The sequence below is a fragment of the Mobula birostris genome, chromosome 1 (genome assembly GCF_030028105.1).
Source record: "Mobula birostris isolate sMobBir1 chromosome 1, sMobBir1.hap1, whole genome shotgun sequence".
NCBI lineage: Eukaryota > Metazoa > Chordata > Chondrichthyes > Myliobatiformes > Myliobatidae > Mobula > Mobula birostris.
In genome coordinates, this window is record NC_092370.1 from 151,228,697 (window position 1) to 151,248,563 (window position 19,867).

The following is a 19,867-nucleotide window of genomic DNA, read 5'->3' on the forward strand; positions in this document are numbered from 1 at the left end:
ACATTAAAGGCACCTTGCAGTGAAGCGGCAGTATATTCCTCAGTGCAAAACTAGTATCAGGAAAAGAACATCAAACCATTTATCAGTGTATACAACAGAATTAATGGCAGTATTGAGTGCATTATCTTGCATAGAAGAAAATAATATCAAAAAGGCTGTAATCTGTCTAGACAGTTTATCTGCATTAACCTCGATCAAATCAAGAAAATCAGAGAGTAGACAGGATATTTTATTGGAGATTTTGTGCAAGTTATATACACTGACCAAAAATGGGGTAGAAGTAAGCTTTCTTTGGGTTCCTGCTCATTGTGGAGTGGAGGGTAATGAAAAGGTGGATAGTGTAGCTAAACAGTCGCTCAAATCATCTATAATGGAGGTCCAGATCCCTCTCAGGAAAGAGGAAGGCAAGAGCATTATTAAAATACGTATTGAGGAGGCATGGCAGAAGCATTGGGATGAGAGTGAAACAGGGAGACAACTGTACAAAATACAGAGGCAAGTCAGATACAAAAGATTGTCAAGTGGATATAGAAAGGCAGAAGTGATCATCAGTCATCTGAGAATTGGACACACAAGTCTTAATTACACATTACACAAAATAGGGAAACGTCCAACTGGGTTGTGTGAATACTGTAATCAACCAGAAACAGTTGAACATGTATTGATAAAATGTAAGAAGTATCAAAAACAGTGAAGATGATAGGAGCATTTAAGATAAACAAAAAAAATTGATGTGGGTATAGAAGACATTTTAAGTGGGAATTCAAGAGAAATATAGACCTATATCATGAAGTATCTGAAGGATTCAGATTAGGGAATGCAATTCTTTTCCCTTCTCCTGTTTATCCAACGATCCACACTCCAGTCTCGCAGGTGGCGGTAATGCACCAACCGCCATAAAACAACACAGGAAGAAGCAGAAGCAGCGGCAGTATCATCATCGCAAATGAAACTCGCATTTACCAGCCAAAGCTTCTCCTGAAATTCCGCAGCCCGTCACTTAAGAAAATCACAGGGGGGGGGGGGTGTGGCATTACGAGAAAGGAGGGAAGGGCAGGTAAATGTGAGAGGAAAGGACGGGAGAATTGTGAGTGGGAATGGATAGGAGTGAGGAGGAATTTCAGTAGGGAAGGGGAACGAGGATATGCGGAAACTGGTAGGAGAGGTGCGGGATGTGGAGGGGCGGGCTGCGGGGGAGCTGTGGTAGAGGAGGGGCGGGATGCGGAGGAGCTGCGGTTGGGGAGGGGTGGGATGCGGGGGAGCTGCGGTAGGGGAGGGGCGGGATGCAGGGGAACTGCGGTTGGGGAGGGGCAGGATGCGGGTGAACTGCGGTTGGGGAGGGGTGGGATGCGGGGGAACTGCGATTGGGGAGGAGTGGGATGCGGGGAACTGCGGTTGAGGAGGGGCGAGATGCGGGGGAACTGCGGTTGGGGAGGGGCAGGATGCGGGGGAGCTGCGGTTGGGGAGGGGCGGGATGTGGTGGAGCTGCGGTTGGGGAGGGGCAGGATGCGGGGGAGCTGCAGTTGGGGAGGGGGCGGGATGCCGGGGAACTGCGGTTATGGAGGGGCGGAATGCGGGGGAGCTGCGGCTGGGGAGTGGCTGGATGCGGCGGAGCTGCGGTTGGGGAGGGGCGGGATGCAGGGGAGCTGCGGTTGAGGAGGGGCGGGATGCGGGGGAGCTGCGGTAGGGGAGGGGCGGGATGCGGGGGAACTGCGGTTTGGGAGGGGCGGGATGCGGGGGAGCTGCGGTAGGGGAGGGGCGGGATTCCGGGGAACTGCGGTTGGGGAGGGGCGGGATGCGGGGGAGCTGCGGCTGAGGAGGGGCCAGATGCGGGGGAGCTGCGGTTGAGGAGGGGCGGGATGCGGGGGAGCTGCGGTTGAGGAGGGGCGGGATGCGGGGGAGCTGCGGTTGAGGAGGGGCGGGATGCGGGGGAGCTGCGATAGGGGAGGGGCGGGATGCGGGGAACTGCGGTTGGGGAGGGGCGGGATGCGGGGGAGCTGCGGCTGGGGAGTGGCTGGATGCGGCGGAGCTGCGGTTGGGGAGGGGCGGGATGCGGGGGAGCTGCGGTTGGGGAGGGGCGGGATGCGGGGGAACTGCGGTAGGGGAGGGGCGGGATGCGGGGGAGCTGCGGTTGAGGAGGGGCGGGATGCGGGGGAGCTGCGATAGGGGAGGGGCGGGATGCGGGGAACTGCGGTTGGGGAGGGGCGGGATGCGGGGGAGCTGCGGCTGGGGAGTGGCTGGATGCGGCGGAGCTGCGGTTGGGGAGGGGCGGGATGCGGGGGAGCTGCGGTTGGGGAGGGGCGGGATGCGGGGGAACTGCGGTAGGGGAGGGGCGGGATGCGGGGGAGCTGCGGTTGGGGAGGGGCGGGATAGCGGAATGGACCCCAGGGTCCCACGAAGTGAAAAATAAAAACAGCAGATGCTGAAAATCCGAAACAAAAACGGAGAAGTCCCGATGAAAGTTCTCCGCGTGAGACGTTTGTTTCCCTCGATACCGTCTGACTTGCTGAGTTCCTCCAGCAAGTTTGTGTTGGTCAAAACCGGAAAGTGTCCCCGACAGGAAACGTTGATGCAGTTTACGAGCCCTGACCTGACTACATTACTGCCAACATTTTCTGTTCATTTCCGGCTGGATGCACCTGCATGACAATTGAATTTAGAACTTGAACGTGTTCACCCAGTGCCGCCAGAAATACGGTGTGTATGTCAGCGAGAGATTTCCTGTCCCCGTTGCTCGCCTCTCGGTGTGGAGACGGGACGCTGCCTGCCTCGCTCTTTAAAACCCAGGGATTTGAAGCCTTTGGGTGCCAATGAAGAGGTTCATACGGATTCGGTCCAAATTAATATTAGAAAGATTAGTTTAACGCTTTTGATTTTGTATACCTAGTGAACGAATATATCACCTTAAATACAATAATGTTAGAGTCAGCTCTTCTATTCAGCGCGGTTACAGTAAGTTTTAAAGGAAGTCAGGAATCTTCTGAATCACATTTGGTCCCGTGTTTATTTCTGGAGGATTACGGCGGTGGCAGAAGGCGTTCCATTTTAATCCATTAGCCCCAGGGCCGGCCGGGAGACCAGCTCCGTCCGCTTCACCAATGCCACTGCCAACGGCTTCATCCGCAGCCGCCCCAGAGCAGCCCCGCAGCTGCGGAAGCCCCGCTCCATCTCGAAGGTTTGTGCTTTAAAGTATTGGAATGGCTCCTCGAGCGACGCTCTCTGGTGGGCGGACGGCTGGGCCGGTCGGTCCAAAACCGGAGAACATTTGACCAAAGTACAGTACAGTTTTCCCCTCATCATTCGCGACCGGAATGTGGGGGCACCACGGATTGGAAAGGACATTCAAGTGTACTGTTGGGAAGAAAGAGTTAGCGAGAAAGAAGCCGGGAGGTTAGATGATATGTTGTGATTCGAGCCCACGCCGGACGTCCCAGATACGTGCTTGTGGCAGGTTTATTCTTTGTCATGAGCTGCTGTTACGTTTTGGCCAGCCTGTTATAGGAAAGATCATTAAGCTGATAAGACGTGCAAGAATGTTGCCAGGATTCGAGGGGTTGGGGCACGCTAGGACTTTATTCCTTGGAGCAGAAGAGTCCTATAGGCGATCTTAGAGATGTATGAGATCACGGGAGGGGCATAAATAGAGTTAATACACACAGTTTTCCCTTCGGGATTTGGAGAACCAAAAAACGAGAGGACATAGTTTGAAGATGAGATTTACTGGAAAGATGAATGGCAAGTTGTTCGTGCAGAGGCTGGAACAAGCTGCCGGAGGAAGTGGTTGAGGCAGGTAGACGGATAGGACAGGGACGTGGATAGGAGAGGTTTATGGTGTGCTGGGTCGGTAAGGACTGATCTGAAGGGTTTAATTCCCTGGTGTATTACTCTGAGGTAGAACAGAGTTTGGTCAGACCCAGTGCAAACAGCTGACAAAAATGGTGGAAACACAGCAGTGTCTGGGGTGGGGGGGGGGGAGGGAGAAACAAACCACATCCTATCTGTAGATCTGGGTGGAGGCATCGAGCTGCCAGTGGGCTGCCAACATCTGTGGGTGGGGTTGGGCTGGGATGGGCATCCTTTGCCTGTATCCGCACCCTTGCCCACCCCACACTCTCTGCACCCACTGTCCCTAACCACCACCATCCTTTACTCCACTAACCTTGGCCACTGAACCACTTCTGCCTCCCATCCACCCTTTGGCTGTTAACCCTTTCATGGGCCTGGAAAGGAACTACCCGCATCCCCTCCACAGTGGCCGCCCAACCTATTGTGGACGTTCTGCTAAAGTTTAAGCACTTGAGACGGTTCTTGGGGTGTGTTGGTGACGAATGTGCTTTTTGCAGGAAGGTTTTCCCGTGATCTGCACTCGGGCCAAGTCTTCATGTGGACTTGTCCATGGCTGTTCTGGGCGTGCGGTTCACCAGGAGACAGAGAGACAGACTGGCCCAGGCGCTGCGGATGCTGAACTGGGTGTTGGTGCTGACGGGGATGGTTTTGATCAGCCTAGGGATCTACCTGACCCTGGAGGTGAGGAAACGCAGTGAGGTAATGGTGATCAGTGGGGGAACCTCTCTCCCCAAAATGCTGGTGGTGGTGGGAGCCATCACCTGTGGCATCAACCTGCTGGGGAGCAAGATCTGCCATGACTGCTGGGACAACAAATTCTCCTGCTGGAGGCTGCTCATGGTTCCCTACATCACCTGCACCACCTTCTTATCCATCTTCATCCTGGTGGGGGCCTTGATGTGCTACAGCATGAGGAGCACACTGGAGGAATCCCTCGACCTGGGCCTCCAGCGTGCCATGAGGTTCTACAAGGACACCGACACCCCGGGCCGCTGCTTCCTCAAGAAGACCATGGATGAGCTGCACGTGGAGTTCCGTTGCTGCGGCAACAACGGCTTCAGGGACTGGTTTGAGATCCAGTGGATCAGCTCTCGCTATCTGGACATGAACTCCAAAGAGGTTCAAGAGTAAGTGGAAGGGAGGGGTGGGGTGCGGGGTGGGACAGGACCTGTGATTCCCCTTGCCATTCCCCTCATCTTCAATATATGTATTGAATGTGGCTGCTTGGAGATTCAATTGATACCGATAAATTGAGACATTTCCATTTCCTCTCCCCCCACCCCACCCCGCCCCGCCCCTCCCCAATCCTAGTATTTGACCAACCGGCAAATACCCGTCTTCCTCCTCCGCTCCATCTTCAGTACGGGTTATCTTCGATTTAATTCAAGAATCCCAAATCCCTCATTCCCAAACCATGAATGCACTTTGCCTCACAGGACAGGATTACAGAACTTGGGCCCAAACTCTCAAAGCTCAGGGCACCATTCTCACCGGCTGCCCTCTCAACACAACATCTGTTGTAAGTGGTTCTGGCCACCGTGGGTTTGAATTCTTCAGACCCGGAGGCTTTCCCAGGACACCATGCTGAGAAGGAAGTGGCGAAAGATAGCTGTACAAATGGTCTAGGGCGGTACAGTCGCAAAATCTGCAATAGATTAGGCTACTATTGGTAAATCAAAATTTTTAAAGAACCAATGCTGAAAATCTTGAATAAAAAGAGGAAATGCTGGAGGTGCTCAGCAGGTTAGGCCGTATCCTCAGAGAGAGAAGTTCATTTAGACAATGAGTCTTCAATTTGAAAGGTTAACCCTGTCTCAGTCTGCCTGTCATGTACTGAACGTTGAAATATGGATGCAGTGGGGGCAGGTTAACAGGAGCAATAAAGCTATGATGAGTGGAGCAACGGCTGGATACTTGAATTAATTGCACTGGCGGCGAGAAGGGTGGGGGGAATACACATGAAGGGTTTGAGGAAGTGCGAGCAAGGACGGAGTGAAAGTGGTGTTCGAACAAAAGCAGAACACAACTAGTGAATCAGAGTAAATGCCCACCTTTGGCACGTTGGGTGAAGAGCTAAACATCCACTCTTCACATGTCTGAACTCCAGCAACATCATTCGCATTACTCGAAGAGATTCCTGATACAAGGTGGAGAAGCTGGGAGAAGGAAGGGATTAATGAAGGAGGATGGGGGGGAGAGGGGATGAGAAGCTGGAAGAAGGAGAGGATGAGGGTGGGGATCTGAGGAATGTGGTATGGGAGAAAGTGGGATCAATGTGCGTGTGTGGTTAGAGTACAGGGTGTCATTGTGCAGTCGGCGTCAGTGCATGGGAGGAGAGGGGGCGTCAGTGCATGGGGGGGAGTGGGGTGTCGGTGCGTGTGGGGAGTGGGGAGAGGGGGTGTCGGTGCGCGGGGGAGTTGGGGCGTCAGTGCGCGCTGGGGAGTGGGGGTGTCGGTGCGTGGGGGCAGTGGGGGTGTTGGTGCGTGGGGGAGTGGGGTGTCGGTGCACGCGGGGGAGTTGGGGGTCAGTTCGCGCGGGGAGTTGGGGTGTCAGTGCGCCTGGGGAATGGGGGTGTCAGTGCGTGGGGGGAGTGGGGATGTTGGTGCGTGGGGGGGGGGAGAGGGAGTGTCAGTCCACGCGGGCGAGTTGGGGCGTCTGTGCGTGTGGGAAGTGGAGATGTCTGTGGGGGTTGGGTGTCTGCGTAATATACTGTATTAAAATGAATGTGAATAAAACCAATGTGTAAATAAGGTCGAGTTATAAGGATTGGTGTTAAGTTCCTGTCCTCTGTATGCTGCACCATATCTCTCAGAAACACAGCTGATCAGTCAACAAGAAATGCAGTATAGCTTAAAAATATGATGAAATTCTAAAACTGTGCAGAAATCAGAATAATTCATTTTTGTTAAACTTACTGTTCATTATCAAAGAAGTGTCTCATAAACTGCTTCTATCAATATCACACAAAGCACTGAGGGAACTCGGTGGTCAGGCAGCATCTATGGAGGGGAGTGGACAGTGAATATTTAGGGTCGAGATCCTTGATCTGGTCCAGATGAATCTTCAAAGGTGGGATAAACTGGGAGTGTGAAATATTCACTAATTATGAACCATTGTTATTACTGAAAATGTGCAATCCCCATTAAGCTATATTCTGAAAGCAAAAATATCAAATCATTCATACCATACTTACGGTAATATATTTATATTTTTCCTGTAAAAAGCAGCACTTTGATAAACAGCTCAACGTTGGGGGTCGGGGTCGGGGGTGGGGGTGGGGGTGGGAGCCAAATAGAATTGGCAGCACTTGATTAAAGCCCGGACAAGAGTGACTGTGTGCCCATCGTAACTCGACATGTTCGGGAGTCTAACTTGCACTATTACACGTTCTAGGAGTTGGTTTTCTTGGCACATTTGTTTGTTTATTTAGCGATACAGCGCTGAGTAGGCTGTTCCAGCCCTTGGACCCACTCCGCCCCTGCAAGCCCTGATCCTAACGCCGTGCCCGGTAATAGCATTGCTCTAACCGCTACAACGCCATGGTATCTAAAATTTAAGTGGAGTAAAGCTACAGGGAGTTCTGGAGGAAGCAGAGAGTCTCTGGCACTTCTTGCTCCGTGGGTCTGTGGGATAGAGGCAGTGTCCTGAAAGTATGAAAAGATTAACCATAAATGCATTGGGTTCTTCAGCTGCTAATTACAATGTAATTTAATGGAATCATCTGCAAGTCAAGTAGCAAGACATAATCAAAAGGACAGAAAATGGTAAATGGGAATAATATCGCTACCAATTGGCTTCAGATTTCGGTCTGATCAGTAATCTCATTGTTAATCCTAATGGTTGTCAATCAAAAGATTTAGAAACGTGTTAGTCTGTGCCCCGAGGATGCGGATGTCACCATTGACAGAAGATACACATGAGAAATAAAAATGGCAATTTGGAAAAATGTTACAAGAACCATAGAGCTGTGGAGGCAGATTGGTTCTTGCCTTTCAATACAAAAAGTATTTCCAGCCACGAGGAAGGAGGAAGGAATGGGACTAATGGAATAACTCTTTCAAAGAGCTTGTCTGGTTAGCTGGCTGAATGGGTTGTCTCTGAGAGCTCATTGACTTATTTTTTGGGTTAATTGAAGTTAAATTGGTGTTGTATTATGTTCACATGTGAGCTGTTCTCCCACTGTAGCCGTTTGAGGAGTAATGTGGATGGGAAGTATTTGTTGGATGGCATTCCCTTCAGCTGCTGCAACCTCAACTCGCCCCGTCCTTGTATCCAATTTCAACTCACCAACAACTCAGCCCACTACAACTACGACTACCTGACTGCAGAGATGAACCAGTGGATGATAGGCTGTCGACAAGCACTACTGGATCATTACACCCCAATTACGCAGTCTATCGGGCTCTCCATGCTGTTCATCTGGCTCTTTGAGGTAAACCATCGCAGCAGAGTGTGCAGTAACTCCCTTCCCTCCCTTTGTATCGATGCTGGCTGCACCAAGCTGCAAACTTAAAACGATTTTTTTTTGAGGACTCCAGCTTCTCAGTCAGAAGGTTGTGGGGAAAAAGCCCATTGATGGAATTGAGTCCAAAACCCTGAGCTGATGAACCAAGGGCACACTGAGAGTGTGTGCTGTAACAAATGCTTCTTTCAGGTGAGGTGATAAACAGAGGCCTTACCTGGCCTCTGAGTCTGTGGAGGAGGAAATATGAAGTTCCACTCTGTCTGAGCTAATATTTTCTTCTGATTTACAGAGAGTCCCCGGTTATGACAGAGTTCTGTTTGTAAGTCAGAAATGAACAGAAACAGTGTGTGGGAGAGGATCATAGGAACAGCTGTGGTGGAGAGCAAGCGGACGCAGGAAGAGTAGACTCCCTCGGTGAGGGAGGGAGTGGGTCCACTCCATGCTCACAGCTCTGTTCAGCTCCACTCAGCACCTAGTTGTCATGGCTGAGGGACTGGGGGTTGCAAGGGAGAGAAGGCACATGGGAAAATTCCTGTTCCCAGAAGATGCAGCAACTGGCAGGTCCATCTTCTTGCATCTAAAGGCCCCCCAAACATTAGAGGGTTGCATGTAGAGGGTTGTGCATGCGTGACCCAGGGAGAATCTGTATCTATCAGTGTGAAATCCTACAGTGTGCAGAATTTCTCTCAGTCTGTGTCACCATAATTTCAAAAATACCTAACAGATTGTAGTGTGCATTTATGTTGGCTATAGAGATGCATCTCTCTGTCTTTGCTAACAAAATAACTACTGTTTGGCTGCAGATTTTGCTTCTGATTGGTGTCAGGTATCTGCAGACTGCAATGGAGAACGTTCAGAACCATGGTGACCCAGACAGTGCATCGGAAGGTTGGCTACTGCAGAACAACTTTGTGGAAAAAGCCAAAACAAATTTCAACATCATTAAAAACCTGCACAAAGTCGATCAGATATCCACGATCTCAGGATTGGAAGATCGCAATAACGTTGCCAAGTATGGACCGGACAATACTCTGCCCCAAATTATCACTACCAGTTAACATTGGCGGCGTCTCTCTTGGCTCTTTAAGCTCCTGCTTCAGAATGATGTGGATTTTAGTTTCAGTGTGATTGAGTGTACAATCTCACATGGCTGCAGAGAGGTAACTACTCTAACAATGCTGTGACTGAATGTTTATAATCAATGGACATCTTTGAGTAATATACCTTAAATCTGTAATACAGCCTTCAACTGATACCATTGATATTGTGGGTACTTAGGTTAGCTTCAGTGGAAATTTCAGCACCCTCTGGTAGAAAAATAGATAAACATATTTTCCTTTAAAGAATTAGCATTGAAGGATGAAAATCCAAGATCATTGTAGACCATCACAGGAAATCTATAGTGTCTGCTGGAATCTGTTTTTGTTGAGAAAATTGCATTCATGAGGACAATTTTAAGTTGGAAATATGGAAACAACGGCAAGCTGCGTGACACCTCTCTTCCCCTTTATTAGAGAGAGAGAGACTGGCATGTTGAATTTGCCCTGGTGAATGATTAGATTTTGTTGGACTGCAGATCACAATCCCTCTTTGGGGGCTTTGCTGTTGCTTTCTTTGTGGGTGATGCTTCCTGCTGAAATAAGTGTGGAGAGGGAGGTGGGGTGGTTGATGCTTGTGCATGGGAGCGGGGAGAACAGGGCTCTGGGGTTCCAATATTTTACAGTTGCTCATTCTGTGCGGTGCTCTTCTGTTTTTCGCGGATGCCTGTGAAGAGCAAGGATTTCTGGTTGTATAATGCATACGTTCTCTGATATTAGATGGAACTACTTGAACCATTTTGAATATTGATCCACCAGTCAAAATCACATAAAAAATATGGAAATACAAAGTAAACCCAGATCATCGAATAGACATGCACAAAAACCTCAATAATGCACATCCAAATTATTTACTACCTTGTGCATGCAAAACTGATATCCTTAAAAAAAATCTTTTTATTCCACCCCTCTCCCTGGGTGAAATCAGAGATGGAATCAAACTGTTGCAACTTTGGCCTGTGGCTGTGCCACGTGTGAGCTATTGAGGATACATTCGGGTTAAGATCACAATTTATATTACCAATTCTGTCTAGAATCAAAAGTCCAGGCTGGGAGTGACAATTAGTTTTAAGGACTGAAACGACTTACTAAAATTTAATAAATGGAGATACAACTGGCCAATTAAATTCATTATATAAATGTGATGTGAGACATTTGACAAAGAAAAGCAAGAATGTTGTATTATTTAGGAAAAAGGCATCTAAATAGAGAAGGAAAGGCACCTGAGGGAACCAATTTGGATGGAATTCACTAAGGCCACAACAAAAGCAAACCAATCAATTGGATTTATTCGTGACTGGGTGTCTATAGAAACTCAGCTCATTAGCCCCTTGCTAACAGCCACTGGACTCAGCGGTGAGAAAACCATCTTTCTCGAACTCTGTGCATCTAGGGTCAGCATGACTTGGGTCCCACCAAAACCGTGAAGTTGGGATGTTTCAACTATCCGAACCCCGGTCTGTGTAAATACTGCTCAAGTGCAATTAGTCATTGGCAAGAAATAACAGATTTTACACTATTGAATTATAAACAAAGTATATTTACAAATTTCAGCTTTATTGAACAGTAAGCAGGAAAAAGGAAGAGAAAAAATAAATAAAAGGGCCCATTACTGTTATCCCAGTCCAAATGTGCACATGAAGTTGGAGATCTTGTTGAAGTTGTCTTTTACTCACACATGGGACCCATGGTCTGTGTGAAAGCACACACCATCTTCTGAACATCACTCAAAATCCATCTCTAACAAATGGGCTCTTCCATGAGAGTATTAGCCCTTCCTCCTTGAAGCCACCCATCAGCATAAAAGGACCCCGTGCAACCGAGATGGCATCCTCAGCCATCTTCTCACCAGTATTCTCCCAGCTCCTGCCAAAAAGACTTCAAACCAAACCTCTCCACCCAGCTTTCTCTCGAACCTTCTCTCAATTCCACCATCCTGATTGGCTGAGCCAACCTTCCTAAGTTGGACATCACAACCCCTTATCTCTAACTGGAACCCAAACAGTCAGCAGAACACACTGCTTCTATACAAACACTATTAAATGAAATACCCTACAGCATTAGCAGTAAAATCTTAACCAGGGCTCTACAGGGATGGGTTAGAGATAGAGATTACACCATATTTGAACCTTGGATGAACCTCACCTGTGATGGCTGTGCATGTTATGGTTGCTGTATAAAGAGGATATAAATTCTCTAGCGGAGGTGCTTTGTTGCTGAAAACTGACGTCTGAAAAGGAAGCACGAATCTGCTGGGTCCGGAGCTTGGATCTTGGAATGGTGCTGAGAAAACCAAACAGGGGTCTTTAAAATGATGATAGTGTAGACAGTGTTTTCACAAGGGAAAGAGGAAAAAAACTAGTGAACTAGACAAGGTAGTCATCCATGAAATCAAGTCAGAAATGTAAGAAAAACTTAAAATATGGTGCCTAGAATTGGACACTACACTCCAGCTGAGGCTCAATATTTTACAAATGTTTACCATAGCTTCCTTCTATACTGCAGTCTCCTATTCATAAATCTATCTTTCCAACAAGCAACTTGGCAACTTGAGCAACACACAGGAATGTGGGAGGAGCTCAGCATCTGTGAGAGGGAATAAACAGGAGACATTTCAGAATGAGACCCATCGTCAGGATAGAGTCTCCAGTATTTTGCGTGTGGTGCTGCTGGAGTCTTTACTCGCCTTGTGTTGATATAAACAAGGAGCAGATTGATGTTACTCACTGTCTCTTCATGGGCAATAAATGATGACCTTGAAAGTGATACCATATGCTTAAACTTCAATAGGTTAAAAACAAATGACAACTGAAATACCAAGAAAGAGAGATGCCCAAACTGATAATCTTGTATTTTACAGAAAGAAGGTGAAGTTTTTCCACTTCTGGAAATGGTTTCTATGGTATGTTAAATGGTGAATTAGGCTTTGAACGGTGCAAGAATCAAATCAGGACTTGAATTGACACTAATCTCCTATTCAGTTAAATGCAAGATATTAATTTCATTAGGCAGAATTTGCCAGGCTGTTAAGGGGTAAGTTTGCTGTGTATGTTATGTGTTACGTTGCACGTTATTACGTTTTGGAGCAGGGTTTTTTCTGATAGATATATATATATATATAACGTTGCCATTTGTTGGGGAATAAAGTGCACATTAGAGTAATTACACTCCTGTCAATCTTTGTCAACGCTCCTACAATGTCACATTTCTGGTCTAGTTACAATGCAACTCAAGAACATTAAGTTATACAATTTATGTACAATTATACACAAATATGTATATTTTACATGATTACTTTCAGTCTTAACATAATAAAATCACTCATTAGAAAGCTACATGAATCCTTGATGGAGACAGACACCTCTTCAATGATAGGTTCTGTTAAGACTTGCATCAAAACATCACATTGCCAATAGTTCAGTGAAAACATCCATGTTATGTGGATAATTCATATCTCAGTTTTTTTTCCTGTGGTCCCCAAAAAACCTTCTGACCAACTTTGACCCCTTCCCTTAGAGTAGTGTTATAACATTTTCACTCAGACCCTTTCTTCTTCTTTACCTCAGCCCTATCCATGATTCAAATATCCAGTCAATTCCACTGGCACAGGTCATCCTAGCGATACTTCTGTGTCATGAAGTGAGCCCTTCGTTTTCACATCATTCCTTCAGCTTTCAATTCCTTAATCTTCACTTTGACCCAATTGCAGAGTGATAGTCAAAAGATCAGAGGTTTGGTCAGTTCATTTAGCTCCTGGAACCTGCCTCTTTCCAACGCTATGATCTCAGGCTGTATCATACTGACGAGGTTGTCCCTGGCTCTCATTGAACCAGGTTGCTGAGAGAAGGTCCAAAAGTGACCTCAACTCCAGTTAGGATGCCAGTTATCCCACAATTTGTAGGATTCCCATAAACAGGAAGTGGATAACTTCCAAGGATCGCGGTCGGATTCTGACTGATCTTCCGACAATCTTTATTCTCCTCCTGACAGGTGGCAAATACATTATTCCAGATAGAATTAAGAACAATACAGCACAAGAACAGGCTCATGTTGTCTGTGCTGACTACATTGATAACTCAGTTTAATTATATACCGAGGTACAATGAAGAACTTTGTATTGTATTCTATCCACACAAATTGGTGCATTGAGATAGTACAGGGGACAACAATAAAGTGCTACAGAAAAAATGCAGGGCAAGTTAGCAATCCAGTGCTGGCCGTGCAATGACAGATTGCGAGGTTAACCGTGCCTTTTATCATAATAGGGGACTATTCAATGGTCTTATAACAGGGAGAAAAAGCTGTCCTTGATCCTAGTGGTACATGCTTTGAGAATTTTGTATCTTCTGCTTAGCAGGAGGGAAGAGGGAATACCCAGAGTGGATGGGTCTTTGATGATGCTGGCTGCTTTACTGATGAAGTGAGAAGTGTAGACAGAGCCCATGGGGGTGGGGGGAGGCTGGTTTCCGTGATGTTCTGAGCTGTGTCCACAACTCTGTAGGTTTTTATGGTCACAGGCAGAGCAGTTATGGTACCAAGCTATGATGCAAAACTCAGCTGCACACACCTGATAACCCCCTGTCTGTTTACATGTTGGAAGGAATCAGATTTTCAGATCCTAATTTACAGAGAAGATTTACAAGGATGTTGCCAGGACTTGAGTTATTGGACTGTGTCAGGGAACTGGAGTTGCAGCTCAGTGACCTCTGGCTTGTTAGGGAACGTGAGGCAGTGATGGACAGGAGCTACAGGAAGGTAGTCACCTCAAGTCTACAGGAGACAGATAACTGTCGGTGAGGGAAGGGAGAATGTCAGATAGTGGAGAGCACCCCTGTGACCATCCCCCTCAACAATAAGTACTCCATTTTGTGTACAGTTGGTGGGGGGTGACCTACCTGGGGGAAGCAACAGTGGCCGTGTCTCTGGCACTGAGTCTAGCCCTGTGGCTCAGAAGGGTAGGGAACTGAAGAGGCAGCAGTAATAGGGGACTCTATAGTCGGGGGACAGATAGTCAATGCTGTGAAAAGGAAACATGGATGGTAGTTTGCCACCCAGCTACCAGGGCCCAAGATGTTTCTGAACGCATCCACAATGTCCTGAAAAGAGAGGGTGAGTAGCCAGAGGTCGTGGTACATATTGGTACCAACGACATAGGAAGAGAAAGGGAGGAGGTCCTGAGAAAAGAATACAGGGAGTTAGGAAGGAAGTAGAGAAGCGGGACCTCAAGGGCAGCAATCTTGGGATTGCTGTCTGTGCCACACGACAGAGAGGATAGGAATAGAATAAGGTGGCAGATAAATGCGTGGCTGAAGAATTGGAGCAGTGGGGGGCAGGGGTTCAGATTTCTGGATCATTGGGACCTCTTCCGGGGCAGGTGTGACCTGTACAAAAGGGATGGGTTGTACTTGAATACAAAGGGGGAACAATATTCCTGTGCGCAGATTTACTAGAACTGTTGGGAGTGGTTTAAGCTAACGTGGCAGGGTGATGGGAACCAGTATGAAAGAGCTGAGGATGAGCCAGCAGGTTTACAAGTAGGTGATGGACAAGCCAGTGATTGGGTACAAATACAGGCAGAGCAGAGGGTTAAATTGTACCACAGATGCAAGATTCAAAAGGGCAAGGAATGCAGGACTGGAGGTGCTGTATTTAAATGCGCGTAGCATTTCGAATAAGGTGGACGAACTCGTGGTGCAATTAGAGATCGGTTGGTTTGACATTGTGGGCATCCCTGAGCCATGGTTAAAAGAAGGCCATAACATCAAAGGATACACTTTGTATCGAAAGGAGAGGCAGGAAGGCATTGACGGTGCTGTGGTGCCGTTGATAAGCTAAGGAATTACATCTTTAGTTAGAGGTGACATAGGGTCAGAGAATGTTGAATCTTTGTGGGTGGAGTTAAGAAATTCCAAGGGTGAAAAAATACCATTATGGGAATCATATATAGGTCTCCAAATAGTAGCCAAGATGTGGGGCTGAGATTGCAAAGTGAGCTGGAAAAGGCCTGTAATAAGGGTAATGACATAATTGTGATGGGAGACTTCAAGGGTATTGGAAAAATCAGATTGGTGTCAGATCGCAAGAGAGGAAATTTGTTGAATGCCTACAAGATGGCTTTTTAGAGCAGCTTGTGCTTGAGCCTACTTGGGGAAAGGCTGTCTTAGATTGGGTGTTGTGTAATGACCCAGATCTCATTAGGGAGCTTAACGTAAATGAACACTTAGGAGGCAGTGATCATAATATGAGTGAACTCAAACTGCAATTTGAGGGGGAGAAGCATAAGACACATGTGTCAGTATCGCAATGGACTAGAAGGAATTACAGAGGTATGAGAGAGGAACTTGGCCAGGTGGATTGGAGGGGGATACTGGTGAGGATGGCGGCAGAGCAGAGGTGGCTGAGGTTTCTGGGAACAGTTCACAAGGTGCAGAATAGATATGTCCCACAGAGGATGAAGTTCTCATATGGCAGGGGTAGGCAACCGTGGCTGACAGAGAAAGTTAAGGACCATATTAAAGCCAAGGAAAGGGCATATAAGGTAGCAAAAGTGAGTGGGTAGTTGGATGATTAGGAAGCTTTTAAAATACAACAAAAGACAACAAAAAAGCTATAAGGGAAAAGATGAAAATATGAGGGAAAAGTAGCCAATAATATAAAGCAGGATACAGAAAGTTTTTTCAGTTCTATAAAGAGTAAAAGGGAGGTGAGAATTGATATTGGACCTCTGGAAAATGATGCTGGTGAGGTAGTAATGGGGGACAAAGAAATGGCAGATGAACTTATGGGTACTTTGCATCAGTCTTCACTGTGGAAGAAACTAGCAATGTGCCAGAGGCCTCTGAGTGACAGGGAACAGGAGTGACTGCCATTGCTATTACAAAGGAAAAAATGCTAGGCAAACTGAAAGGTCTTAAGGTGGATAAGTCACCTAGGCCAGATGGACTACATCCCAGAGTCCTGAGAGAGATTACCAAAGAGATAACAGATGCATTGGTCATGATCTTTCAAGAATCACTTGATTCTGGCATGGTCCCGGAGAAGACAAAAGAAAGGAAGGTAAAGGGCCAGTTGGCCTGACCTCAGTGGCTGGGAAAGTGTTGGAGTCTATTATTAAGGATGAGGTTTCAAGGTACTTGCAGACTAATGATAAAATAAGTTAAAGTCAATATGGTTTCTGTCAAGGGAAATCTTGCCTGACAAATCTGCAAGGAAGTAACAAGCAGGGTGGACAAAGGAGAGGCAGTGGATGTCATTTACTTGGATTTTCAGAAGGCATTTGATAAGGTGCCACACATGAGGCTGCTTAACAAGATAAAATCCTCTGGCATTACAGGAAAGATACTGGCATGGATAGAGGAATGACTGACAGGCAGGAGGCAGAGAGTGGGAATAATAAAAGCTTTTTTTGATTGGCTGCTCGTGATTATTGGTGTTCTGCAGGGGTCAGTATTGGGACTGCTGTTTTTCAGATTGTTTGTCAATGATTTAGATAATGGAATTGATGGCTCTGTGGCAAAGTTTGCAGATGATACGAAGATAGGAAGAGGGGTAGGTAGTGCTGAGGAAGCAATGCGATTGCAGCAGGACTTAGACAAATTAGAAGAATGGGCAAAAAAGTGGCAGATGGAATACAGTGTTGGGAAATGTATGATAATGTATTTTGGTAAAAGGAACAATAGTGCAGACTATTATCTAAATGGGGAGAAGGTTCAAACACCAGAGCTACAGAAGGACTTAGGACTCCTCGTGCAAGACTCCCAGAAAGTTAATTTACAGGTTGAGTCTGTGGTAAAGAAGGCAAATGCAATGTTACCAATTATTTCAAGGGGAATACAATATAAAAGCAAAGAGGTAATGCTAAGGCTTTATAAGACACAGATCATGCCACACTTGGAGTATTGTCAACAGATTTGGGCCCATATCTCAGAGAGGATTTGTTCTCATTGGAGAGAGTCTAGAGAAGGTTCATTAGGATGATTCCAGGAATGAAGGGGTTAAGATATGAGGAGCTTTTGGCAACTTTGGGGCTATACTCACTGGAATTTAGAAGAATGTGTGGGGATCTCATTGAACCCTACCAAATGTTGAATGGACTAGACAGGGTGGATGTAGAGATGATGTTTCCTATGGTGGGGTATCCAGAACCAGAGGGCACAGCCTCAAAATTGAGGGGCGACCTTTAGATCAAAGGTAAGGAGAATTTTTTTTTTAGCCAGGGATTAGTAAATCTGTGGAATGCTCTGCCACAGACTGCAGTGGAGGCCAAGTCCGTTCATATATTTACAGTGGAAGTTGATCGTTCCTGATCGTTCAGGGCATCAAAGGATATGGTGAGAAGGCAGGTGTATGGAGTTGAGTGAGATCTGGGATCAGCCATAATGGAATGGTGGAGCAGACTCGATGGGCTGAGTGGCCTAATTCTGCTCCTATGTCTTATGGTCTTATAAAGAAAGGTTGAACGTTAGGACTTTATTTCCTAGAGCATAGGAGAATGAAGGGAGATTCAATAGAGGCATTCAAAATTATCAGGGCTATAGATTGGGTAAACGCAAGCAGGCTTTGGGTGAGAGTAGAACTGGAGGTCATGGGTTGACAGTGAAAAGTGGAATGTCTAAGGGGAACCTGAGGAAGAACTTCTTCGCTCAGAGGGTGGTGAGAGCTGCCAGAGGAAGTGGGGGATGTAGGGTTTGATTGCAACATTTGAGAGAACTTCGGATAGGTACATGGATGGAAGGGCTGTGGAGGCTTAAGGTCCGGGTGCAGGTTGATGGGACTAAGCAGATTGATAATTTGACATGAACTAGATGGGCTGAAGGGCCTGTTTCTGTGCTATAGTGTTTTATGACCAGTTACTATCCCGGTAGGTTTCTTATTCTTCCATCAATCACCTTTCACTCGATTCTTGGGACTCCACCTAGACCGACAAATCACGATTGATAGATGCTGAGGACGACCCAGGGTGATTTCTTGAGTCAGAGTTTGGAACTTCTTCCAACAACAGTGGCATTCGAGTGGTGGCTGAGAATTGTGAACCCTGGAATCTTTGTAACCTACTACGTAGTATTTAGTGTGATGTATTTGTGCTTTCTGTTTTATGAAAATAAATTAGGCTTCTGACTTTATTGTGCTTGTGTTCCTATTATAGAATTTCATTGAAAACTCCAATTGGTTTGGGTCTTCCGGATCTGATTGCCCAAGCCCAGTACAGATTTCAACTCCAACACCATAAGACAAGGAAGCAGAATTAGGCCATTCAGCCCATTGAGTCTGCTCTGCCATTCCATCATGGCTGATCCCAGATCCCACTCAACCCCATACATCTGCCTTCTCACTTTACATCTCCTTTGATGCCCCGACTGATCAGAAACTATCAACTTCCACCTTAAATATACCCACGGACTTAGCCTCCACTGCAGTCTGTGGCAGAACACTCCACAGATTTGCTACTCTCTGGCTAAAGAAATTCCTCCTTACCTCCGTACTAAAGGGTGAGCCCTCTCCACATCCACCCTATCTAGTCTTTCCAACATTCAGGAGGTTTCAATGAGATCCCCCAAATTCTTCTAAATTCCAGTGAGTACAGGCCCAAAGCTGCTACATGCTCCTTACATGTTAACCCCTTCACTCCTGGAATTATCCTCGTGAACCTCCTCTGGACTCTCTCCAATGACAACACATCCTTTCTGAGATATGGAGCCCAAAACTGTTGACAATACTCCGAGTGCAGCCTGACTAGTGTCTTGTAAAGCCTCAGCATTATCTCCTTGCTTTTATATTCCATTCCCCTTGAAATAAATGCCAACATTGTATTTGCTTTCTTTACTACATACTCAACCTTTAAATTAACCTTCTGGGAGTCTTGCATGAGGACTCCTAAGTCCCTCTGCACCTCTGATGTTTCAACCTCCTCCCCTTTAAGATAATAGTTTGCACTATTATTCCTTTTACTAAAATATATTATCATACATTTCATATATAACAACCATATAACCATTTAATAATTACAGCACGGAAACAGGCCATCTTGGCCCTTCTAGTCCGTGTGGAACTCTTACTCTCACCTAGTCCCACCGACCTGCACTCACCCCATAACCCTCCATTCCTTTCCTGTCCATATAGCTATCCAATTTAACTTTAAACAACAACATTGAACCTGCCTCAACCACTTCTGCTGGAAGCTCGTTCCACACAGCTACCACTCTTTGAGTAAATAAGTTCCCCATCATGTTACCCCTTAAACTTTTGCCCTTTAGCTCTCAACTCATGTCCTCTTGTTTGAATCTCCTCTACTCTCAATGGAAAAAGCCTATCCACGTCTACTCTATCTATCCCCCTCATAATTTTAAATACCTCTATCAAGTCCCCCCTCAACCTTCTACGCTCCGAAGAATAAAGACCTAACTTGTTCAACCTTTCTCTGTAACTTAGGAGATGAAACCCAGGCAACATTTTAGTACAT

At 46.6% G+C, this 19,867-nt stretch overlaps 1 protein-coding gene across 2 annotated transcripts; it reads left to right on the top strand.

Moving 5' to 3' along the window:
• Positions 1-2,592: 2,592 nt before the first annotated feature.
• LOC140200534 (photoreceptor outer segment membrane glycoprotein 2-like) lies at positions 2,593-18,530 on the top strand. 2 transcript variants are annotated; one of them, XM_072264024.1, is made up of 4 exons: positions 2,593-2,697; positions 4,344-4,973; positions 8,032-8,278; positions 9,115-18,530. In XM_072264024.1, exons 2-4 carry the CDS (start codon positions 4,396-4,398, stop codon positions 9,367-9,369), a joined length of 1,080 nt encoding a protein of 359 aa, XP_072120125.1. In that variant the 5' UTR covers positions 2,593-2,697; positions 4,344-4,395; the 3' UTR covers positions 9,370-18,530. The 2 variants fall into 2 exon arrangements, with proteins under 2 accessions (XP_072120125.1, XP_072120117.1); XM_072264016.1 differs by lacking the exon at positions 2,593-2,697 and adding an exon at positions 2,720-3,175.
• Positions 18,531-19,867: the final 1,337 nt, after the last annotated feature.